We start from the raw sequence: 25466 nt of genomic DNA on the forward strand, positions 1-25466 counted from the left end.
CATGCTGTACCCTAGCTAGGACCTCAGCTGTATTCCCTAGCCAAGCTAAAGCATTGGCCATGTCCAGGGACAGACAAACCGCAGCTAGAGCCCATCGGCATTAGAACTGGGTCCCCTGCCTCAGCTGCTATTGTAGCGTGGAGCAGCCCTTTGACTTCTTCAGCACTACGCATGGAGTGGTGCCGTCAGCCGTACGCCAGTGAGAACACGTAGTCCTGTTGAGGGATTGGGGGTCTGCTGCTAACCTACAGAAACGTTCCTTCTAGTGCTGCTACTGCTTTGCCTGAGAAGCTTCCTCTCCCGCTTGTAGGTCCTTGAGCTAGCCAGGCTCTGAGGATGCCCTTGGAGAGGTTGCAGTGGCTATATTCTCCATCACATAGACACTGTGTCCCACATTGCTGAGCTTAGAGCACGTGAACTCCCCGTTTGGCCTCTCAGGCAGCCCATCAAACTCCCGTCGGACCCCCTGAAATGACACTGGGAGCCCTCCAGAAAGATGCTTTGTCCATCTCTGTCCCCTTCCATCCAAAACACTCTAGATTCACCGCCCCGAGAGGCGGGCAGAGATTAGCAGTCCCATGTGATGGGGAAAACCAAGGCACAGAGCAGTGACATGACTTGCCCAAGGTTATCCAGCAGGTCAGTGGCAGAGCTGGGAATAGAATCCAGACCTGGGTACTAACCATTAGACTACACTCCCTCTCGGAAATCCTAAAGGAAGGATCAGTGGCTGGGACTTGAGAACAGGGCGGTGTCCACACACATGCTGCAGCCGCACTGGGCCATGCCTCACTACCCAGCTATCTGTCTCCAGGCAGAATCTGGCCAGGAAGCCAGAAATCACTCTCCTGTGTGGCCATGCCAGGGGAGAGGATCAGTTACCGGGTTGGCTGAGGGCAGGAGAAAGGAAATGCAGACCCACACAGAGGCCAGGAAGCGCAGCCACTTCCAGGGCTCCAGATGTGCTGGGAGCCCCATCTCCGCTGCACTCCTCCCTGCAGAGGAGAACTGAAAGTGCAAGGCACCCTCCCTTGCTTTCCTTCTGCCTCGAGCCACAGCTCTTAGAGCATGACCTCCAGCAGAGGCTCCAGGCCTCTGAAAACGGCATTTCCTCTCTTCCTTTGGCAGGCGATCGCTTGGCAGACCCTCCTCTAAAGGGAGTTAATTTCCTGCCGTGCTGCGTCATCAGGGCTGGATTGAGTCAGTGCTGCCCATTCAGGCACTGTGAGTCCGACCCAGCACATCCACTCTGCGGAGCAGCCCGGGCACAGCAAGCGGCAGCCGCCTTGCCAGCCCACGACGACCAGCGCCGGTTCTGCTGCTGCTGCCACTTCTCCATCGCCGAGAGCTCTGAAACTCCCCAAGGCTGGAGTGGAGACGCTTCCCCTCCCTCCGTCTTTTTCTCCTCGGTCCTGTAGCGAAACAGTGCAGCCCATCGGGGGTTCCTGGTGCGAGGCCCCTGCCTCTGGACACAGGCTAAGAAGAGCCGGGAGGCTGAGAAGAGAGGCAGAGCAGGGAGTCGGCATTCCCCACCTCATGGAGGCCAGGCTGTTCCTAGCAGCGCTGCTGCTCTCTTGCACACCGATACGCACAAGTGAGTGACTCCTCCTTGCCTGAGCTCTGGGCGGCGGCTCTGGGTGCGGGGGTGGTTGTCTGATCAGGTTGGGTTAATTCTGTATTCTCCTGGTTCACCCCATCCTTCTCGCTGCTGGATCTTTACACTAGCCCTGAATCCAGCTGAGCCAAGTGCCCTATTTTCATGCTGCACTTTCACAGGCACTGTTGGGCTAGACACCAGGGCCATGCGCCGCTCCATCCCCAGCAAACACAAGCCAGAGTCCTGCCTTGCACCGGGAACTCGCAGCCGATGGGATCGCCACAAGCATCTCCATTGCCCCTCGCAGGCTCCGCCGAAAAGCCGACGGTGAGGGCGAAACCCGGCTTTGCTTTCACTTTTCCCCAGCAGCCCGGGGACCCCACATCACTGGCTGACTCTTACCCGCTCTCCAGTTAGCGCCATCTCAGCCGTCACTCCCTCGGTCAGCCCGGGAAAGCTCACCCAGCACCTCCTTCTGCTGTCCCTAGGCCTGGGCTTCCACACTGCGCTCCCTGTGGCCAAGCGGAGAGTGACTTATTGTGACGTATCCTGGCGGGCGGGTGTGCACAGACTGCAGCCTGAGGTCTCTAAACCTGCTGCTGCTAGAGCCAGATCCTGCAAAGCGCTGAGTGCTTCCTGTAGTGCCCTCAGTGCCACTGGCTTTAGTGGGCACCAAGGGCAATCTGCAGCTCACAGGATCGGGCTCCCTGGGCCTCATCCAAAACTCACTGAAATCAATGAGGAGCCCGTCGGGCGACGTCAATGGAAGTTGGATCAGGCCCATAGTTAGCAAGTAAGAAAGCAAAATACAGAAAATAGCTAAAGGAGGGAAGGAAAACCTGTCCCCTGGGCCTGGGACGGGGGTGGTTTGAGGCTTCCCAGTGACCCACCAGATAAATCTCAGTTCTCGGATACAATATGGGACCAGAATGCAAACGCTGTGCAAGGCCAGTTGAACAGCTGTTAGGGGTCTCCTGGGCTATGCAAGGCAACAAAGTGCTGAGCCACTCAGGGCCCCCTCCCATTCCAATGTTGGGCTGGGGGTGATTGACATGAGTGCTTAGTGCTGGGAGATGCAGAGGCCGGAGCCTCAGCTGGCGTGAATCAGCACATGCCCCAATGGGACTGCTTGGGAGGGAGGCTGATCCGGCCGGTTGTGTTTGGTGTAAACCATCTTTTGATTACTCAGTCAAATCAAACTCAGGCGGCTGCAGCCAGAATGCTGAGAGCTGGAGTTTTGCAGAGGAAATAGCTCGAAGGGTTGCTGGGATTGAAAGAGAAAACTCGAAACAAATGTTAGAAAAGTGCAAACCCAAGTTTTATGTGTCTTTTGGGTTGTAAAGCTCCCAGGCAGCGCAGGGAGGGGAGAGGGAAAAGGGAAATGAAAATAACGTACAAGCCTTTGAAAACGGAGACTGTAAAAAATTGGGAATTTGGCCAAATTCCATGGATTGGGATAAATCCTCTCTCCACAGTAACTGCCCCTGGAGAAGTGAGATGCTTGGGAAATCCCTGAGCTGCATTTATTCACTCTCATAAAATCCTGAAGTGTTGAGGCCAAAGAGTAAAGCAACAGTAGGAGGGGAAAGTACAATTCAGGATGAGCAAGGATTTGAAAGGGATGAACGTTGTGAGCGGATTAACAGAAATACACACCAAAGAAACTAAACAAGCTAAGGGGAGAGAGCCAGAGCTGTTAGCTCCCTTCAAGGGCAACTACACTGATTAGGGATTTGGAACAGGTCCTATATGAGGAGAGATTAAAGAAGCTAGGACTTTTCAGCTTGGAAAAGAGGAGACTAAGGGGGATGTAATAGAAGTAATAAAATCATGAGTGATGTGGAGAAAGTGGATAAGGAAAAGTTATTTACTTATTCCCATAATACAAGAACTAGGGTCACCAAATGAAATTAACGGGCAGCAGGTTTAAAACAAATAAAAGGAAGTTCTTCTTCACGCAGCGCACAGTCAACTTGTGGAACTCCTTGCCTGAGGAGGTTGTGAAGGCTAGGACTAACAGGGCTTAAAAGAGAACTGGATAAATTCATGGAGGTTAAGTCCATAAACGGCTATTAGCCAGGATGGGTAAGGAATGGTGTCCTAGCTTCTGTTTGTCAGAAGGTGGAGATGGATGGCAGGAGAGAGATCACTTGATCATTACCTGTTAGGTTCACTCCCTCTGGGCACCTGGCATTGGCCACTCTTGGTAGACAGGATACCGGGCTAGATGGCCCTTTGGCCTGACCCTGTACGGCCGTTCTTATGAAGAACGAGCCTGGAAGAGCAGATAGCACAGACGGAACTGTGGCTTTGCTGAAGGGTCAGACTATGTGGATATCTAGCAAGGCGCAGGGTAGCTTTGAAGTAGGGACGTGCTGTGAAAATCATCACTGATTCCACGCTGGTTTATAACACTCTGTGATCTCGTGCACACAGCCAGGCCAGCACCATGCTATACCACAATCCCACAACACGGCAGGCTTGGCCGTGGCAATCAGTTCTAAACCAAGATCAAGTTTCCAGGCGGATCGTGGGTGTGGAGATAACATGGTCATGATGTTCCAGGGTGCAATCTAGACCAGTGAGGGGCTGCGTCACCCCCACCCTGCTCCCTGGGGTGCCTCAGTGCTTTGCTGCTGTAGCTCCCAACCTGAGCTCCTCACGTCCTGAGTGTCTGTGCATAGCCACAGCCCTGGTCCAGCAGCTGTGTGACCCCAGCAGCCTGTCAGCAGCACATCAGCCACACTCTGGCTTCCAGCAGCCTTGATTACTCCCTGCAGGGTGAAACCCAACACATGCCCAGTCCTGAATTGTCTCCCCAAGGCTGTGTGGTCTGCGCTGTCTAGCTGCCTCCCGGCCAGTCCAGATGTATTAGGTCCCTTTCCCCTCTAAGGAGATCAGTACATGCCGGCTTGCTGCCTTCAGTGGAGTCACCCACGCAGGTCACACAACACTGGATTAGGTTTGTTTAGAGAACCAAGGAGTCCAAGGAGCTAAGTGTTGAGTGAGTGCGAGTATAAGGCATTAAAGTCAGAAACGCTTACAAGAGAACTAAAGCTCAAAGCGCTTCCTAGTACTAAACGTAACAAACTAGACGTAGGTCAAGGTGAAATTCTTACCAGAGCTTTCCAGGAGCATTGTTGACCGAACTCTTAGGTCAGGATCTGCTCCCAAAGCCCAACATCTCTTGTCTTAGAGAGAGGTGGGTAGGAAGGGAGACCCAGGGATGTTTAGCTCTGCTCTTGCCGTCTGGCCCGAGCTCAGCAGTGTTGGACTGCGTGAGTGCTTAGCAGAGAGACCGGTCAGAGCTCCCCTGAGGGTGTCGGTGGTGCAGTAGGTGTTATCCTTCCCTTGGCCAGCACCACAATTGTGTCCTAGGAGACAGCACTCAGGAACGTGTAGCCCCTTACACCTCATGCTGATCACGTCACTTCCCGGATTGATTTCCAGGGTGGGTTTTCATGTTCTGCCTTCCTAACACTCCAGCTGCGTTTTCCGTTGAGAAAGGCATTTTTCGCTTTGTGGCCTAAACAGTAGCCGAGCGTTGGTGCCTGCTGTGAAGCAGCTTCCACGTCCCACTGGGGAAGGGGGCGTGTTTCAGGGACTGTTGGGGTGAGCCCTGTGTATTGTTTGCTTATGAGTTGGGAAAGTGGTCTGGGATGAAAGGCGCTTTGTGAATGGCTGATCCGGATCCAGCACCTGAGTTCTGTCAGCATGGTCACGCCAGTCAGCTGCCTCCCCTTTTTGCCAGACCTCCCTTCCCGAAACCCCACCCCTGCCTTCACCCGTCCTATGTGTGCATCACACCCACCACTGTCTGCGCACTCTGCCATGAATTGGCATCCCATTGTGTTGCGGGTCATTTACTGGCATTGTTTTCTAGCTCACAGAAAGGATCTGAATCATGTGATTGTGTCCCGGTGTGCTGATCTCATCCAGCTATTACTGTATCCATCAGCACCAGCAGCATCAAAAAGCAAGCTGTGTAACGTTTGTGCTGCCTTTAGTGGAATTAGGGGGTTTGTCCTAGGGGTCCTCATATGCCTGGGTTTACCTGGCTCTGCCTGGCGTGGCAACTGGGGTAGATTACGCTGCCCTCATGTCATCCTGCGGGCTAGGATGACAAAACAGGGCTAGGAGCCTGGACAGCATGAGCTACAGTGAATCATCAGATTCCCGTTCATGGCCACGGGACAAAGGCTTGGCAGCAGATCCTGCCTCCGAGGCCTCACTTCCCTCACATGCGGGGCCAGGAGAAAGGTGTCTGTGTGACAGCGATCAGCCATGTTGTAGTTCTGAGCTAGCGCTGGATTTCCAGCAGCAAAAATCTGCGTTGTCTCCCTTAAATCCCAGGCCCGTAAAGAGGCTCTGTAACCCCGAGGCACCTCAGCGATGTCCCAGTTATTGTGTAGAGGGCGGAACAGACAAGCAGAAATGATGCAGAAAGACTCAAAAAGAAAAGAGGCTATTCTCTTTGCTTAGTCCCGGAAACAGGCTGGTTCCTGGGACATCAGTTTCCCCTCACCTAGGGAGGATAGATTCTCTAGCCAAGATGGGAGAGGGAAATGGTCCGAGACAGCTTTCACCTACTCCATTGACCTGTGGATTTCCATCGCTGCATCATGCAGTGCCTGCGGTTAGTTAACCTAGTAAAATACCTTCCTGGGTTGATGAGTTAACACACAGCCTGAGCTGCAGATTTCCTGGGGGGTCTGTCCTGGAGCTGCCAGAGATGGCAGGTAGGCCTGTGTGATCCATTGGTCACAGCTCAGAGCCCTGGATTCTCATGCTCTGACGAACTGGGAATTGTTCTTAATATTTCTCTGAATACTGTGTTGGTGCCTCAGTGTCCCCATGGCAGTTCTTAAGTATCTGGCAGAGCAAAGGGCCAGTGCACCTAAATGCCTGGCACTCTGTCTCCTTGCAACTGATGGCCTGGGCCCCTCCCCTGCAAAGGTGCCAGCTGAAGGTGTTGGAGACAGAGATCAGGTGACCTTGTGTCCCGGGGAAAGGAGCTGAACAGAGAGGAGGGCTGGGGAGGGTTTGTTAGTCTGGAGCTGGCTGGGGGTCGAGGAGTGAAGTGCAGACATGGGGGGTCTGGTTCACTGCCCCTCAGAATGACCCGGCCGAGGGTCCGGTTCACTGTATCTACGAGCTCTGTTTTAGACCCTGTTCCTGTCATTGAATAAACCTCTGTTTTACTGGCTGGCTGAGAGTCACGTCTGACTGCCAAGTGGGGGTGCAGGACCCTGTGGCTTCCTCAGGACCCCACTGAGGTGGGCTCGCTGAGGGAAGCGCACAGAGGGGCAGAGGATGCTGAATGCGGCAAGGAGAGACCCAGGAGTTGAAGACGTGTGAGCTTCTTGTCCTGAACAAGTCTGCTCCAAGGAGAGGAGGCTCCCCCAAAGTCCTGACTGGCTTGGTGGGGAGCAGTTCCAGAGCATCGCCCAGTGACTCCGTGACACATGCTAATCCCACAGAGCCACTGCATGACCTCCAATGAGTTCACTTCACCTCCTCAGCCAGTCCAGGAAGACGGAGCGGTAACAAATCAGCTCTGAAAAGCAGAAGGACCCAAGTGACTCTGACTAATTAAATCATGGGGAGTGAAGGGTGCTAAGTCAGTTTTTAAAAGGCTTTAAATGAATGTCTTCCCTGAGGGCATGGCTACACTTGGAGGTGTGCAGCGCTGAGAGTTACAGCTGTCTTTGTACAGCTGTGTAGGGACCACTCCCAACAGCGCTGCAGTGTGGCCACATTTGCAGCATTTGCAGCGCTGTTGGGAGTGGTGCATTGTGGGCAGCTATCCCACCGAACACCTCGTCCCATTTTGGCGCCGTGGGTTGTGGGAAGGGGACGGAAGGGTGCGGGTCATTCCGCTTCCTGTCCCAACGCCCCATGGTGCATCGCTTCACATCCCAGCAGTTTGGCGCCATTGTGAGTCTCTGTGCAGCGCGATTTCTGTGGGAAATGGAGCCCGAGCTGCTGAGGACTTTGCTGATGAGTGTCGCGAGCTCATCACGTTTGGCAGTTGAGCTATTCCTTCGGCTCCAAAGTGACAGTGAGGAGTCCGACGATGATATCAATTCGCCTGACGCGTGTGACACTAAATTGCTTGTGGCAGTAACGGACATGCTCAGCACCGTGGAACGCCGCCTTTGGGCTTGGGAAACAAGCACTGAGTGGTGGGATCACATCATCCTGCAAGTCTGGGATGACAAGCAGTGGCTGCAGAACTTTCAGATGAGAAAAGCCACTTTCATGGGACTGTGTGAGGAGCTCGCCCCCACCCTGCGGGGCAAGGACACGAGACTGAGAGCTGCCCTGCCAGTGGAGAAGCGGGTGGCTATTGCAATCTGGAAGCTGGCAACTCCAGACAGCTACCGATTGGTCACAAACCAGTTTGGAGTGGGAAAGTCGACCGTTGGAATCGTGTTGATGCAAGTTTTGCAGGGCTATTAATCGCATCCTGCTAAGAAGAACCGTGACTCTGGGGAACGTGCAGGACATTCTGGATGGCTTTGCACAAATGGGTTTCCCTAACTGTGGAGGGGCGATAGATGGGACGCATATTCCTATTCTGGCACCACCCCACCTGGCATCCGAGTACATTAACCGGAAGGGGTATTTCTCTATGGTTCTCCAGGTGCTTGTGGATCACCGTGGGAGTTTCATTGACATTTACACAGGCTGCCTGGAAAGGTGCATGATGCATGCATCTTCGGAACAGTGGCCTGTTCAGGAAGCTGCAGGCTGGGACTTTTTTCCCAGACCGGAAGATCACAGTAGGGGACGTTGACATGCCCATTGTGATCCTTGGAGACCCCGCTTACCCATTAATGCCTTGGCTCATGAAACTGTATACAGGGAAGCTTGACAGGAGCAAGGACCAGTTCAACTACAGGCTGAGCCAGTGCCAAATGACTGTGGAGTGTGCTTTTGGCCATTTAAAAGGGCGCTGGAGATCTCTTTATGGGAAGCTAGACTTGGGGGAAAGCAGCATCCCTGCGGTTATATCCACGTGCTGTACCCTCCATAATATTTGTGAAGGGAAGGGTGAAACATTGTCAGGAATGGACCTCCAAGGTTCAACGCCTGGATGCTGAATTTGCACAGCCAGAGAGCAGGGCTACTAGAGAGGCCCAGCACAGGGCTACAAGGATTAGGGATGCCTTAAGGGAGCAATTTGAGGCTGAAAGCCAACAGTAATGTTTGGTGCCTTGCACAGGAGTGAAGTGCAGTGGTTACAATGATTTGCAGTGCCTGTTTTTTCCTTGGGGTACGGTATCTTTCACTTTCTGAAATAATAAAAACTGTTTTAAAAGCCAAGAAATCATTTATTGAAAAGAAAGTATGTAAAAGGGCATGGAAGTAGGGTGGTGAACTGTACAGTCAGAGGTTTGAATATGTCCTGCCTGGAGTGCTGTGCAATGACTGCTGCACTTCAGGATGAAAATGCTGCATGGTGATGGGGGTTGAGTGCAGAGGGTAAGGGTCATAGTTCTCAGGGCTCCTAGGTGAACATACAGGTGTTGGGGGCAGCTGGTGGTGGTAAGAACTCGGATGCTGGAGAAGGGGGTTTTGAGCTGATATTGGGGCACAAGGGAGAGAGCTTTGGGACGGGGGGGGGGGGGCAGCACGGTAGTGCTCTGCCTGCATGGCTACGAGTGACTGCATACACTCCGTTTGGCACGCCAGGAGGCTTATCAGCTGCCTTGTGCTTTTCTTCTTAGCCAATTCCTTTCTCCTGCTTTGCGTTTCCCTCCACTGCTGAATTTTTTCTCTCCAGTCCTGCAGCCTCTCACTCTCTCTGGCAGACTGATTCATAACTGCTTTCACCAAATCTTCTTTGCTTTTTCTTGGTTTCCTCCTCAGGTTTTGTAGCTTTTCAGCAGTCTGTGATAGGCCCGGTAGATTACTAGTACTAGTCAAGGACACTGTCATTAGAAAAAAAACAAAAATGGAAACATTTATTACAGTGGCTGCATTGTGTATAATCACAGTTAAGGAGTTTTTAGTCTCATTGTAGCATACTTTGCACATACCAAACACAGCACAGAGAGGCCACAGCAGCGAAGACATGGTGAGTAATGGGGAATGTGAGTGCAGGAGTTAGTTAATCCTGGAAGCCATCTCGCTGCCGCTGCTCACCTGGGAAGGGGAACTGCTTGGTTCAGGGCTGCATTGGGGTTTCTGTGCATTGGGGAAGGCACAGAGCAGCGGGGGGTGGGGGGAGAACTGCACTGAACAGTCTCCCTACATTTTCCACAGGAGTTAATCCTGCAAGATATCTCACTGCTGCGGGTTACCTGGGAAGAGCGGGAGGGTCTTCTACAGCAATGTGGATTCCACCCTGGTCCCTGTGCAGCTTGCCTGTGTGCAGCAATGGTCCCCCCACCCCTCGTGGCACAGTGGCGCGGACGCGTTAGCCTGACTGGGACAAGGACCATAGTGGCTCTCCCTATAAACTTGCGCAAGCGCATTGCCCACGCTCTGGCAGAAACTTTTGAAGAGATTACAGACACCGATTACCGCGACGTGATAGACCACATCAATGGGCTATTCCACATCTAGGCATGCATGCATGCAGCCATAACCCCCCCTCCTCTCCAAAAACAGTTCCATCCTGAAAATAAAAGCTGCTTACCGGTAACCCGCTCCTCTGCTTCTTCTTCACCCACAAGTTCCAGCTGCTGCGATGGGCTAGCTTCCTCCTGGCTTGAGAAGAGCTCCTGGCTGCATGCCTCTGGGACTCCAGAGTGTCTCCCACCACCCCAGTACCCTCACTCTCGGTTTCCTCCCCCCCCACACCTCCCTCTCCTCTCCCTGCTCTGAACTGTCCATCGTGGTCCTCAGATTGGCAGTGGGGTCACCCCCAAATATCACGTCCAGCTCCTTGTAAAAATGGCAGGTCATGGGGGCAGCACCTGACCGGCGGTTTCCCTCGCGGGCTTTGCAATAGGCACTCCACAGCTCCTTTACTTTAACCCTGCACTGCACCGTGTCCCAGTCATGGCCCCTTTCCAGCATGGACTTTGATATCTGCCCATAGGTATCATAATTCCTACACTGATGAGGTCCATCAACTCGCCATTGCTCCATGCTGGGGCTCGTTTGGCATGTGGAGGCATGATCACCTGGAAAGATTCACTGATTGATTGCACTCCACACCTGGCTGAGCAAACAGGAAGGGGATTTTTTAAATTCCTGGGGCATTTAAAGGACGAGTCACCTGAGGCCAGGGCAGTAGAGTGCGAACTGATGAGCAGAGTGGCTGAAAAGGTATTCTGGGATACCTCCTAATACCCTGGAGGCCAATAACAGCGCTTTTGGTGGCCACACTTGACGAGCAGCACTGCATCACCAGCGCTGCAATTGTTCACCCCAAGCAAACCAGGTGTACTGCCAGCGCTGCAGCCAGGGAGTTGCAGCGCTGGCTGTGCCTTGCAAGTGTGGACACAGAGTAAGTTGCAGTGCTGTAAACCCACCACCAGCGCTGCAACTCTCCAGTGTAGCCAAGGCCTGAGTTACTAACAGCCCCATCAGTTACTAAAGCTAAGAGTTCTGAATCCCCTTGGCTTTTCACCAGTCGTTCACTTGCTGTGTTTTTCTTAGCCTGTACATGAGAATTGATGACAACAGCTGTTAGTGTCACTGCAAAATTGACAAACCTGTATATCCTCCCAGGATCAGGGCTCCCGGCCTTAGGTTTAGCCTTACAAAATCTGCCTGTTGGGATGACCAGTCGCGGACAGTGCCTAAGACATGGAAGGGAAAGCGCCTGATTCAGAAACAAGTAAATAATAAATGCAGATAGACTCCCAGTTATCCCACTGAGCAAACTGGTAAAGTTCCCAACCCTTAAAAGGCCAGAAATAGCAACCAACTCCAGAATCTTCCCCCGTGTCAGCCCAGACCAGATGCGATTCACACTAGGTCTGAGTGAGTGGCGGCAGGGCTCTGTGTGTGTATTTAGTTTTTAAATGATTTAGTGCTGGTGAAAGCCCTAGAGGCTGATGCTCTGGGCTCATCCCCAGGAAAGGTCCTGCCATGGCAGTAGCAGAGAGCCTTCTCCCCCATCTCCACTCCCGTCAGGCACTGCCCCGTAATGGTGAGCTGGAGAGAGGAGAGTTAACATTCCATGGCCCAGGCAATCTTTGCCTCTCTGCTGAGACAGCCAGCCAGGGACCAGTTAGTACCAGCAATGGTGTTGGGTTTTGGGCCATGGCTCCTGGACTGAGACCCACCAGCTCGTTCTATGTGTGCCAAGCCAAGATGCTTTTCATGGCCATGATGGTTAGTCCCCACTTGAAACCATCAAGCTACAGGTGAAAGGGACCAAATCTCATTATCAATCCCTGGCTCTGTTCAGTTCTACCTGGACTGTGGGTCATACTCTGTGTCTGTATGGGAATTCTTTCCCACCCCATCTATGCATATGATTTCCTCCATGCCACTGCACCCCAGGGTCAGTGCCATTGTTCTGCACTTGTTTGGTTAGTGTCTCCTTGATCTGCTTATAGAAAACAGGACTTACCCCCCTCCCCCAAGCCCATGCTCTGGGCAGACAGGGTGACGCGTCAGGGCCTTCCCAGCTCCCTGGTCTCGTCTGTGCTGGGACTGGGGGGGGGGTGGATGGGAGGGAAGGCGTTTGAACAAGATTTTTTTTCCTGGAGTACAAAAATAAAGGCTCTCTTATCTGATCGCCCCGGGGCCCTGCAGGCTGGGCCCAGCTGAGCTGTGTTATCTGATCATTACATAATGCTGGAGCCAGGCTCCTTTCCCCCCCACCCCCGACGAATACCAGCGACATGAGGAGCAAATCATGTTTATGCACAGCGGGCATGGGGAGCTGACGAGCCTGAGTGTAACGCTGCCAGCCCGGAGCCCTCCGCAGGGGGAGGCCCTTACACCTTGCTTGCAGGATGCTGAATCCTGTTCTGGCAGTGCCTGCCAGAGATGAGGTTTTCCCTTCTCAGCATCTGCGCCCCATGAGAGGGTGGAACAGTGGAGAGAAGGATGGACGGTGGGCTCCTATGATCTGGGGACAGGGTAGGAGTTCAGCGTCAGGAGCACTGTGCTGAAGGCCCCTTGATTAAGGGGTTGGCGCATAGCAAGGGGGGGCAGGGGTGTTGGCCAGAGCAGAGACAGTGCTATGAACTGGGGACATGCGGATGTACCCAGCCAAGGGAGCAGGAGGAGCGTTAGGTGAGACAGGGGTGTTTGATGTGTCAAGGCATTAGGTGATGGGGGCCTCTGATAGCATATAGCTGGGGTGTGGAGCACAAGTGGGGGTTGGGTGATACATGGACTGGAAGGGGGCAGTGAGTGGGGTGGAGGTGCCCTGTTGGAGCCGAAGGGAGGGTTAAGTGACGTGGGGCTGACGGATCATAGGGGGAAGGTGTTTCACGGGACGGCGCCAGTTAATGCTAATGCGTCGCTGGGCACAGGAGCGCGGCGTGATGTACAGTGGGGGCGGGGTGCTGAGTGACATGGGGAATTTGATGGAATGGTTTGTGTGCTGGGCAATGTTTTGATGAGTGGGGCGCTAAGAGCCGATGGGGCTGAGGGTGAAAGGTCTCCCCTCTGGCTCTGCCGGCCTAGGACGCTGAGTGGCCGGCTCCTCCCAGCCGGCATGGTCCAACTGTCACTCTGTAGGTGGAAGGCTTCACACCCAGGCCAGAGGGTTGGGTAATCTCCCTCCGCGGTATGTGATCTTGAAAACCATCCCCAGCAGCTCCCGGTCGCCGCGGCGATCTAATCTTTCCCCTTTGCGTGCTAGTCCCTCAGTGCGAGGCAGAATCGGGGCCATAACGCTAGACACGGATCGGGCCTGTCTAGTGTTCTGAGCAGCAGCAGGAGCCTGGTGTCTAGTCCTGGCTGAATTACCCCAGACTGGCTGATTGGGGTAGGGCTGGAGGGGAAGAGTGACGCTGGCTGTGGAGCCCAGATAAGCCTCTGTTTATCTTCCTCCTGATGCTGCTGACTGCATGGCTGGTCTAGTTAGTGTGTTGAGGAAGTGCAAGACAATAGGTGGGCAGTGGACGCAGCGTCCTGGACGAGGCCTGGTCTGTGACCCTAGTACCAGGGCAGCTTTGGAACTTGCTTTCTCCTTATTTGACTTCTCTTCTCCCCAGCCCCCATCTTTCCAGCTGTCACTCTGTGTGAGTCACAGCTGTGGTCGCATCTTCTGCAGACTGGGTGCAGGAAACTGGGCTTGGACGCTGACCGAGTCCATTAGCAGGCCTTGAAAAATCTTTATGAAAGGAAGATTTCCTCGACGCGTGCGTGTGGTGTTGTGTTGTGGGGTGGCAGCGGCGAAGCCACCATTTTTGGCAGCACATAGGCTGTCGTTTCAAAGTGTGTGCCTTTTCACGCGTGGATTTACCTAGGATATTTCCTAGTTCTAATGCTCATGAAGCAAACTGTCCAAAGGAGAACAGAGTGTAAAGGGACACAGGACTAGGTGTCCGAGTCTAAAGACAGACAGCTCTGCTCCTCTGCCAGCTCTGCCCAACAGCAGAGTGAAGTTAACAAGCCGCTGGTCCATTCTCACTGCCGCTATTCAGACCCTGTGAGCAAGCAAGGAAAGGATCCTAAGGCCAGAAGGGACCGTCATGATCATCTCATCTGAGCTCCTGGCCACAACACAGACCACAGAGCAGCAATACTCAGACTGTGGCTTGCAAGCCACAAGTGGTTGTGCAGCACGTGGTATTAAAACACTGTGGGATTTACTTATTAACCAATCTAAGTTATTAACCAATCAGGATCCTATTACTATGTTATTAACCAATTAAGTTATCAACTTACACTGTTATTAACTTATTTGCTGTGAGAATTATATATATACACTTACACAGAGGCACATACATGGTGTATATATATATATATAAAAACATTTTCCTATCCTACTGTAAATACGACTGGTACAGTAGTAAATGAAACAATGCACTCAGACGCCGGGGGCTCTTTTGGGTACTGTTGGGCGCTAATTTGGCTCCTGAACCCCTGAGGTCTGAGTATCGCTGCCATGGAGTGTTACCCAGTAGATCCCATCAGTGTCATGTTTCTGTTGATCTGGGGGAGCTCTGAGCAGAAGCTGGGGCAGGTGCCAGCGCTGAGGACTACTCAGAAAATCGAAGGCTGGGGGAAGGGCAGAGCAGTGGGGACCCACCTTGACCTTGCAGCTTCAGAGAAGGGGGAGTGAGCTAATGGGGGAAGCTGTGAAGTGCTGTCACAGGGCTCACTACTATTACTAACCCTGTGAGGCACTGGATCGCACAAGCAGGGGCCTCTGGCCGGCACACTAGCCTGAGTGTTGCTTGCTGAATGCATTGCATTGAGCCCAACTCTCCTCCTCTCCCCCATCCCCCCAGCCTGACTGTGTCCCAGCCTGGGGCCTTGGGGAAGTGGCTGAGATCGAAGTTGCCTTTAGTGGGATCTGAGTGTGCAAATCCCTCAGTGGCTTTGCAGGTGTCAGCCTAGGCCAAAGCTTCCCAATACATGTCCCTCTTACTGTGGCCTGTCCAGGATCCCTGTGGGGGCTGGGGCTGGGAGGCCCCTGGGTTCAGCAGCTCCCTGCACTGTTCCAAACTAAGTGCTTCAGGCCCCTGAGTGGATGCTCAAGGCTCCGTCTCTGGGCTTAGGGCTGCTGTAGGTGGGATCTCTATGTTTAGAGCCAAGGACTCTAAGACCAGTCCCGGGGGGGAGCAGCAGACCAGGCCCAGAGCCACCCTCCCCCCAGGAGCTGCAACCAGGGCTCCCCTCCGCAACCCAGCCCAGCCCAGCCAAGCCAGGGAGCTGCCAAGAGCCGCTATCCTGCAAGCCAGAAAATGGCAGCCTGGGCCAAAGGCTCCTGCCCCTCCATCCCCAGGAGCAGCAGCCTGAAGCCCCCCAGCAGGAAGTTAAGGGCTAGGAGTGGCCCCGCAGCCCTTAGCAGATGGCAGGGAGCAGCCAGGTCTCCCTCCCTGGCCAGGGCAAGCAGTAGGGGTCAGCACCCCAACCTCAGTCCCCACCCAGCCTAGGACAGAGAACAACCAGGGACAGAGCCGAGTCTCGGAGCAGCCAGAGTTTCCCGGGCGCCAGCCAGGGAGGAGCACGGCTGGGCCTATGTTCCTACAGCTCATTCCCTGCTGCAGGCTTGAATTCTGGGAAACGGGACACGGCTGTTCTTTCTGTAAAGGGGAATGTGTTCATGAGATATGCAAATGAAGTGACTGTCATTTGCATAAGACCAGCACCCTGACCTTGCGGCTTCCCTGCGCCTTCCCCGTTCTCCTGTGCTCCATCCTCCTTTCATTCAGCACGGCTGACACGTTTGTGTAAATTTCCATTCCCATTCCTAGGGCCTTCCATTTCCTGTCACTCACTGGAGCTGTAGATAGCATCGTCCAGTCATCCACCCTTCTCCTCCTTCAACGTCAGGGCGTCTGGACAATCCAGGCCTAGCATCCGGCCCAGCCCCGCTGCCTCCAGACGCCTCTGCTTGCATGCAGTTGTCTGGAGCCACTGGGGAGCGTCAGTCCCCAGAGGGAAGTGATGGAAATCCTTTCAATGGCTGGCCATCTCCAAAGAAAACATTACCCTGAAGGGGCAGCCAGGCCTAGCTATTGGACCCCGTTTCACTCCCTCTGCTTCAGAGTCAGGAGGTTTGGCAAAGGATATTGAGCTCCCTTTAAGGAAGGCCTCATGGTGTGTCGCAGTTCACCACCATCACCCTAGTGAATCCTTTGTTACATGAGGATGCTGTTGTAAAACGTCTGTAGGAGCCTAAGGCTTCACAGCTGTTGCAGTGCTGAATGCCAGGGCCACTAGGAACTTAACTGAAGCAGCAGGAACATCAGATCTTGCGCTGATAGTCCAGGCCTGCGTGCCAAAGTAGAATCTCCATGAGCTGTTAGCTGTATAGGGCCTCTGACACACAAATGAACAATTCTGATCCCTCTGGTGAGAGCCGTCTGTCTGTCTGTCTCTCTCTCTCTCTCTCATACACACGCAAACACTTTAATTAGTATATTTTCTTCCTTTGCTTTGTCTTCATTCGCTGCCTGTAGGAAAGGGGTCTCACCACCATAACACTGACAGCTCCTGTCCCTCCGTGCCTGGGCCATTCACACAGGAGACAGAGAGTTGTCAACCCGCCTGTCATTCTCGACGTTCTGTATCCACGGAGCCTGTTCTCTCCCTATATGCACCTCACTTCCTTAATATCACTGAGAACCTCAGGATGCAGAAAGGGGAAACCAGCCAGCCCCTACTGCAATTCCCTGCCCTGTCTTCATCCAGAGCAGGGTGGCCAATGCCTGCCCTTCAGCAGCAGCAAGTGCTCAGTCATAAAGTGTCACAAGCCGGGGACTTGTTCCAGCGGGATATGGAACCAAATACCTCTAGGTCATTGCTGGTCTGAATCCAGCTCAGGTTGCCTAGTGGTCTGTGTGAGATGAGGTGTTTCGCCACGTCCTCACCCGTTTCTCTGAGTCTCAGCTCTAGCAGGATGAAATTTTTTTCAAGGTCAGGGCAAAATGGCCACCAAAAAATATGTATTTTATTTATATTTATTTTCCTCGATATTGTTGTGTTTTTATTTTCATGCGGTTTGGCCAGTTCTAGTCTCAGCTTCTGCCAAACAGAGCCAGGGGAGCATATTCTGATAGCCCTTACTCCCCGAGTAGCAACTTTCGGCTTCAGAAGTCCCATTGCCTTCAATGGGACAATTCACCAGGCAGCTGCATTGCAGTCAGCGAGAATAAGATCTGCTTGCAGGATCAGGTCTCTAACTTGCCTCGTACAAGGATTCCACATGCATTCCAGTAACTTAGATTTTCTGTTTTGTTTTTTTGAATGGCACATTGTTATTGTTCCCTCAGTAAAATGTTGCTTGCCCCGGTTTTTAGATGACTTAAATAACAGCTTCTGATCTTTCCGATTTCCTCTTGCTGTGTTGCAGACCAGGGGGTGTACGTGGCTTGTGGGTGGGGGGGAGGACTTCTTGTGCTCAATTGTTTGTGAAAGGTATAGCATGATTTTGTCAAGTGTTTGGTTGCAGCAGGGACATAGCATTTTCCATACCGGATCAGAGCTTTATTAAGTTCAATCTCCTGTCTTGGGCAGTGGCCAATATGTGACACTTCAGAGGAATTTTTTTAAAAGACCCAGCATCGAGCACTTGGCCTGTTGCGAAATGCTGTGTGTTTAGGTGGGAGGGCGCAGGGCTGGGATTCCTGACCTCGGTGGGAATTGACAGCTCATATCCTGAAGCATAAGCTCTGATCCCCCATAATGGGTGTGCGATTCACGTATTTCTCTGTGCTCTGGTGTGCTGAGATCTCACAATTTATTCATGGTCAGTTTTGTATGGATGGGGCTGAAAATTTCACTTTGAATAAGGTTCAGGATTTCAACCCCCGAAGCATGGGGGTGTTTAAAGGTGGAAGATTTGTGGCTGAGTAGGCAGTGTGATGTGCTATTTGCAAATCTGGGAAAGGCGGGTCTAGGCCCACCCAAACCTAAAGCCCCCTCCCCATAGCTAAGGGGGAAGAACCGCTAATCCCAGGTCACAAGTGGGTGTGTAGGGCAACAAATTTAAAAATAGGAGCAGGAGTGAGGTCAGAGATTGAAAATCGGGGGATCTGAGCAGAGAGCCCAGGACAGCACCCAACGTCCCTCAATGGCAGCTAAGGTGTCAGTGGACACTGCTCAGAGGAACTAAGACTAGGCATATGCTATATGGGCTCTGTAGCATAATGAATAGCGCATTGGTCTTCTAGCTTAGTGACAGATGAAGTCATTCAAAGGTTGTGGGTTTGAGTCCCACCAGAGCCATATTTTGGGGGTCAGACTAAATTACCTTTGTGCTCCCTTCTAACCCTATGGGTCTTGGATAAGGCATTGGGCTGGGACTCAGAAGACCTGAGCTTTGTTCCTGACTCTGCCACAGACCTGCTGGGTAACCTTGGGCAAGTCACTTCATCTCTGTTTCCCCTACCACCCTTATCTATTTGGATTGTAAATTCTTCAGGGCACGGCCCATCTCTTGTTATATGCTTGTACAGTGCCTAGCACGATAGGGCCCACATTGGATTGGGGCCTCTAGGTGCTACAGTAATACAAAGTACAGCAGCATGTGTGGCTGATGAGATTATTTGGAGAGCCCTACATTATGCTGGTGGAGCCCACTATTGGGTGTATTATCCAGCCCTGCTCTGTGGCTGGCTTACAGTGGATAGGACTGTACTGCAGGTACCAGTTAGCAGAGTTACTCCTTCAGCTCAGATGGTGGCGGTTCACATGTTTAGTGCTGGGGATCCAGGGCTGAGGGCCCAGGGGTGACCTGTGATGTCTGTTGTTACCCCGGCACAGGGCAAAACGAGGAAGCGTAGCTTTAATTTGGACTTTCTCCTCTATCAGCATAGTTCTAGTGTCTGAATAATTTTGCTGCTGCTTTTCACTGGAGCTAGTCTCAGAGTTGGCCCTGACAGACCCTGATGGAAGTCAGTGGAGCTCCACCACGGATGGAGACTGGCTTGAAAATATGCGGTGAAGGTCATAGTTAGAGACAAAAAAGCCGTCCCTGATCAAGTCTATACAGCTGCAAAGACGAGATGCGTTCTCCAGGGAGAGGGTGTGTCCACCCACCTCTTAGCCAAAGCGCTAGGAAGAATCCTGTTTGGTTACCTTTTTTAAAGAGCAGCTACAGCTGATTGAGGAAATGTCCTTTTCAGTAACCTAGGAACGGTTCGAGTTATTTGTCTGTCCTTCCTTGCTTCCTTACTCTAGAACCGCCCCTTCAGGGCTAAGTGTTGTGCCTTGACCTTATAAATCCTTGGAAACTGGCAGGAGATGGGCTCCCAGGCTCCTCTTGTTCCAGTAAGGACTATGCACTGCAGCTTTCTCCCCTCCCACCATCCAGGCTTCTTAGCTAATGCTTCAGTTGCCCTTTGATCTGTATCCTTTCCTGGGCTCCCCCCTGCATCCCTGACTCCTTCTCTTCCCTGGCCACTCTGTGCTCCTGCTCCCCTCCTGATGTGCCAGGCCCTTCTGTCTTCTCCTGTGCTCCTTGCCCCCAGGAGCCCCCCTTCTCACTGCAGCCGTTCTGTACTGCAGCGAGATGACTGACAGTGTGTTGCTTCCTTCCCCTCTAGGTCCCACGAGCGGTGATGTTTGCACCCTTCAGCAGATCACGAAGGACAAGGTGTCTTACATGACAGGCAAGACTGCGCGCGGCTGCGTGAGCCGCAGCACCGTGGGGAAACTCCAGGAGGTCCACGTTCTCCAAGTAAAAGTAGAGACCCAGGTCAGTGACTGGGGGGCTTGGAGGGTGGGGGAGAGACACAGTGACACAATGTCTGCTCCCTGTCAGCAGACAGACCAGGTGCTTTCACTGCCTGGAGAGTATGGCTTCATAGGCAGAGTTTGGGAGAGGGGGGGCAAGGGAGGACGTTGCCCCCACCCCCAAACTGCAAGCCTCAGGCAGAGTGCAATGTAAGGAGTTCTGCAGAGGAGACAGGAGACCTGCTGCTGCTTGCGCCCCTGAGGCAGGGAGTCCGAATTTTGTTTATAAATAGTAATTAACAGGTGATTAAGGTAAGAAAGAGCTGTTAGGCTCTTTCCTAAAGTTAACTGATCTGTTCCAAGCTTGGTGAACTGCAGTAATAGAATGTCAAGTATCAGGAGGTAGCCCTGCTAGTCCGTATCCACAAAAACAAGGAGGAGTCCAGTGGCACCTTAAAGATTAAGGGTTTGGCTACACTTGCAGGTGTGCAGCGCTGGGAGTTAAAGCTGCCTTCGTACAGCTGTGTAGGGAAAGCGCTGCAGTGTGGCCACGCTGACAGCTACCAGCGCTGCTGGGAGTGGTGCATTATGGGCAGCTATCTCAGCATTCAAGAGGCTGCAACGTACTTTTCAAAAGGGGGGGGTGGAGTGTGACAGGGAGCGTGGGGGAGACAGAGGCCATGGCTACACTCACACTTTACAGCGCTGCAACTTTCGCGCTCAGGGGTGTGAAAAAACACCCCCCTGAGCGCTGCAAGATACAGCCCTGTAAAGCGTCAGTGTAATCAGGGCGGCAGCGCTCAGAGTGCGGCTCCCAGCACTGCACGCTACACCTGTAAAGGATGTGGTTTACATGCAGCGCTGGGAGAGCTGTCTCACAGCTCCCGCAGCGCTGCCGGGGCAGCGCTTTGAAATTCCAAATGTAGCCATACCCACAGAGAGTGGATTTTTGGAGCTGACACTGTGTCAGCTCCCTGCCTTGCAAGTTCTAAGGACTTGAAGATACACAGCACCAACCTTCAATCATTTTTAAAGTTTTGACCCCTTCCCCCACCCCTCTCTCATTCACTAAATGCAAATAGCCTTCAGACCAGATGAGCAGCTGCTCCAAAACGGACCCCCCCTTCCCCGTCCGGGCTGCTTCTCTCCTCAAGCAAACACTAGCTGTGGACATTCATCCCCCAGCCTGCCTCTGCTCGAGCAAACAGGAGCTGTGTTTGTTTTTAGATAAGCAGCTCTGGGAGCCCCGAGTTCACAACAAAACAAAGAGTGTTATCTTTACTTAGAAAGCATTATGGGAAGGTTCCGGAGGTCAGTTACAGCGTAGTAAGATTAATCGCTGTTTACACTGGCACCCCAGCGCTGCAAGAGCAGTGCTATAGTCGTTGTTCCCCAGGCTGAAGTGGAGTACAGCCAGCGCTGTATGTGCCTTGCCAGTGTGGACGGGGAGTAAGTTACAGCGCTGTAAAGCCACCACCAGCGCTGTAACGCTCAAGTGTAGCCAAACCCTAACAGATTTATTTGGGCATAAACTTTTGTGGGTAAAAAACTCACTTCTTCAGATGCATGGAGAAGAAGTGAATTGTTTTACCCATGAAATCTTATGCCCAAATAAATCTGTTAGGCCTTGGCTACACTGGCGCTTTACAGCGCTGCAACTTTCTCGCTTAGGGGTGTGAAAAAACACCCCCCTGAGCGCTGCAAGATACAGTGCTGTAAAGCGCCAGTGTAAACAGTGCTGCAGCGCTGGGAGCGCGGCTAAACCCCATCAGGATGTGGAGTATGTGCAGCGCTGGCGCTGCAACCACACTCGCGCGGCAGCACTTTGAGGTTTCAAGTGTAGCCATACCCTTAGTCTCTAAGATGCCACTGGACTCCTTGTTGTTTTAATAATAGAATCGTAACTGTAAATTTTTCTACAATTGTTGTATTCAAGAGATGGTAACAAAGTGACTAATATCTTTCTTTGAGATGGTTTCAGAGTGGTCGCCCTGTTAGTCCGTATGAGCAAAAAGAATGAGGAGTCCTTGTGGCACCTTAGAGACTAACAGATTTATTTGGGCACAAGCTTTCGTGGGCTAAAACCCACTTCATCGGATGCACGCAGTGGAAAATACAGTAGGAAGATATATATACACAGAGAACATGAAAAAATGGGTGTTGCCATACTAACTATAACGAGACTAATTAATTAAGTTGGGCTATTATCAGCAGGAGAAAAAAAAACTTTTGTAGTGATAATCAGGATGGCCCATTTCAAACAGTTAACAAGAAGGTGTGAGTAACAGTAGGGGGGAAATTAGCATGGGGAAATAGTTTTTTACTTTGTGTAAAGACCACGAAAGCTTATGCCCAAATAAATGTGTTAGTCTCTAAGGTGCCACAAGTACTCCTGTTCTTTTTTCTTTGAGATGGTAACTGATTTTTTAGACAAGGGAAATGCAGTAGATCTAATCTACCTGGATGTCAGTAAGGCATTTGATACAGTCCCACATGAGAAATTGTTAGCTAAATTGGAGCAGACGGGGATTAATATGAGAACTGAAAGACGGATAAGGAACTGGACAACGGGTCATACTGAAAGGCTGGAGGGAGGTTACTAGTGGAGTTCCTCAGGGATCGGTTTTGGGACCAACCTTGTTTAACATTTTTATTACTGACTTTGGCACAAAAAGTGGGAGTGTGCTAATAAAATTTGCAGATGACACAAAGCTGGGAGGTCTTGCCAATACCGAGGAGGACTGGAATGCCATACAAGAGCTGGATGACCTTGTAAACTGGAGTACTAGAAATGGGATAATATTTAATAGTGCAAAGTGCGAGGTGGTGCATTTAGAGACTAACAACAAGAATTTTTGCTGTGAGCTAGGGACTTACCAGCTGGAAGTGACAGTGGACGAGAAAGAACTGGTGTGTTGGTTGATCGCAGGATGACTATGAACCGTCAATGTGATAAGTCTGTGAAAAACGTTAATGGATGCATCAGGAGATTTCAGTTGCCTAGGGAACCCCTCGAATCATGGTTAAAGTTGCCCACCCCCCAAATCTGAAATGGTGCCCCTGTGCAGGCATGGAATCCCCTCTCTTCCCCTCCCCCCGCATGCAGCCTGTTGGCCTCACTGGAGCCGTGTCCCCCTCCGCCCCCCAGCTGCCCTACCACCACCAAATATAGACTGGTTAACCAGTCAAACTATGCCTACATCAGGGGTCAGCAACCTTTCAGAAGTGATGTGCCGAGTCTTCATTTATTCACTCTCATTTAAGGTTTCTCATGCTGGTAATACATTTTAACATTTTTAGAAGTTCTCTTTCTATAAGTCTATAATATATAACTAAACTACAGTTGTAAGTAAAGTAAATAAGGTTTTAAAAATGTTTAAGAAGCTTAATTTAAAATTACATTAAAATGCAGAGTCCCCTAGACCGGGCCAGGACCTGGGCAGGGTGAGTGCCACTGAAAATCAGCTTGCGTGCCGCCTCCAGCACGCATGCCATAGGTTGCCTACCACTGGCCTATGTTAACGGCCCCTGGACCTGGGGAAAATCTGCCCCAGCGCAAAGGTCTGGTATGGCTGTTTGGGAAAGGATCCTTTATGTATAATGACCAGTAGGCTGGGAAGTCATTCTCTGTGCTACCGGGCTGGCAGCCTCAGCTTGGTTCCCTGCTAGGTAGGGGGAGCAGAACTCAGAATGACTGGTGCAGGGTGGGGATTTAAATATTGTTTAAGAAGTTAAGTGTTTAAACAAAATAATCAGTTAACTGATTAATGGGAGAGGAGCTGGGGCTGCTCTCACCGGCCGGTGCGGCTGGGGCTGGGGCCGATCCAGCTGACACAGCCGGGGCTGGGGCCACGCTGGCCAGCGTGGCTGAGGCTGCTCTGGCTGGCCGGTGCCAGCAGGCAGGGGGCTGCCGAGGTCGGTGGGCTCTGACCCTGTGTGTCTACGTGCACCAGTGGGTAATACTGGGTTAGTAACATGGTTAGCCCCCGCTAGAGGTCTAGGTTGGCCCGTGATTCTATCCCTCTAAGCAGTCTGGCACACTGGGTTTTTCTGCAGTTTACATGGGCCCCCCTGGCCAGGCCTTTGTAACTTGTTTGACTGAGCCGCTGTCCTCCTGGCTCTCTGTACGGGGGGATCTCTTGGAGTGCCTTGCTTTGTGCGCACGTCCCCGGCGTGCTCTCGCTGCTGATGCCTGCACTGATACAAATGCAGTGCAGAGGGCTGATTCTTAGGTGTCGCCGTGAAAGCACCCTCTAGGAGCAAAAGGGAGTTCATGTCCCAGACTGTCCTTCTTGTCGTCTCTGCTGGGACAGCCAGCTAGACAGGACCAACTGGTGCAAATTATGATAGTGGTTTCGAGTCTGAAATGCTGAGCGTGTATCACTCCATAACTGCAAATCCACAGGTATGTTCCCACTGATCTTGTCCTCTTGTTTTTGTGGTGTATGCAGACAACTGACGTGAAATTCACAAGCACGTCAAACAGCATGAATCTTGTGAATTTCACTTTACTTCCAGCACAGGAGCACAGAGCAAAGTATACAGCAGTGAGAAAAGGAGAGGAAAGTGCGTGTGTGAGCTCTGGACACCCTTACATGCATGGCTGTAATAGAAAACACAACAGATCTGGACATATTTTAGATTGTCAGCCTTGACTGTTTCCCTGTAAATGATGGAAGAGAGAATCAATGGGTGTTGGGGTTTCATTTGGGCTCTAGAACTTTTTTGAATTGTTCTGAGTTTCCACTAAATTATTCTGGATGTCTTGAAGTATTTCTCCCATTTAATTTAAGCCACTGGGTTTTTTTTTCCCACTTATTTTTTTTTCCAAGGAGGATTTAATTTTTGAAAAGATGATTTTCTAGCTACCTGGAGGCCTGGGCTACATAAACTATAAACATTCTTGTTTGAAATTAATTCCTGCTCCGGACTTTCAAGGGAACAACATTTACAAAACAAACAACACGCAGCAGCTCTGTTTCTGAGTTTTGGCAAAACCAAATGGAACTAGAATCACTCTGTTCTAAATTTAGAACTCGTGGGCCTCAATTTTCAAAAGTGCTTTGTCATTTTGGATGATTCCGCTTTTGGGTCCCCAATTCAAGACACCTTCAAGGGGGCTGATTTTCAGAAGTGCTGAGCCCAGACTCTCTGAAAATCAGGTCCCTGGAAGATTCTGTAAGTTGAGCACTTAAAAGCACAAGTCATGTTTGAAAATTTAGGCCCGTGATTTTTTGAGTGAGTTCTATGTATGACACAACTTATATTTCCCATCCTTGCTTTAAATCCACTAATAAAAGCCAGCAATTTCAAATGCGGCATCCTAAATTTAGCAATCTAAATCTAGTAAGTGGCCTCTTTCCAGTGCTGTTTAGACCCTACTACAGCTGCTGAAGTCCAGAGAGATACATTGGGGGTAAAGCCAGTGAGAGAGCAGGGGCTGCTGGACCCTGAGTACTCTGCAGAATATTCAGTGCCTGATGATAAAAGATAACTCTTCCTGTGAGCGCTAAATCATAGTATTTGGTGCTCATCTTCAACGTTTCACTACTGTGGTTCTGGAGTTGTGTGTGTATCGCGTCCATGCAATATGGAG

The 25466-nt window shown here is 51.7% G+C and overlaps 1 protein-coding gene across 1 annotated transcript in view; it reads left to right on the forward strand.

Annotated features, from left to right (window-relative positions):
* The first annotated feature begins 1015 nt into the window (after positions 1-1015).
* Positions 1016-25466, forward strand: part of ENG (endoglin) — a 60979-nt gene continuing 36528 nt past the window's right edge. Inside the window, exons 1-2 of the mRNA XM_030535760.1 lie at positions 1016-1594; positions 19741-19892. Of these exons, the coding sequence (XP_030391620.1) occupies positions 1537-1594; positions 19741-19892 (210 nt within the window). The 5' untranslated portion in view covers positions 1016-1536. The remainder of the gene's footprint in view (positions 1595-19740; positions 19893-25466) is intronic.

This window comes from Gopherus evgoodei, chromosome 16 (genome assembly GCF_007399415.2).
Source record: "Gopherus evgoodei ecotype Sinaloan lineage chromosome 16, rGopEvg1_v1.p, whole genome shotgun sequence".
Classification (NCBI taxonomy): domain Eukaryota; kingdom Metazoa; phylum Chordata; order Testudines; family Testudinidae; genus Gopherus; species Gopherus evgoodei.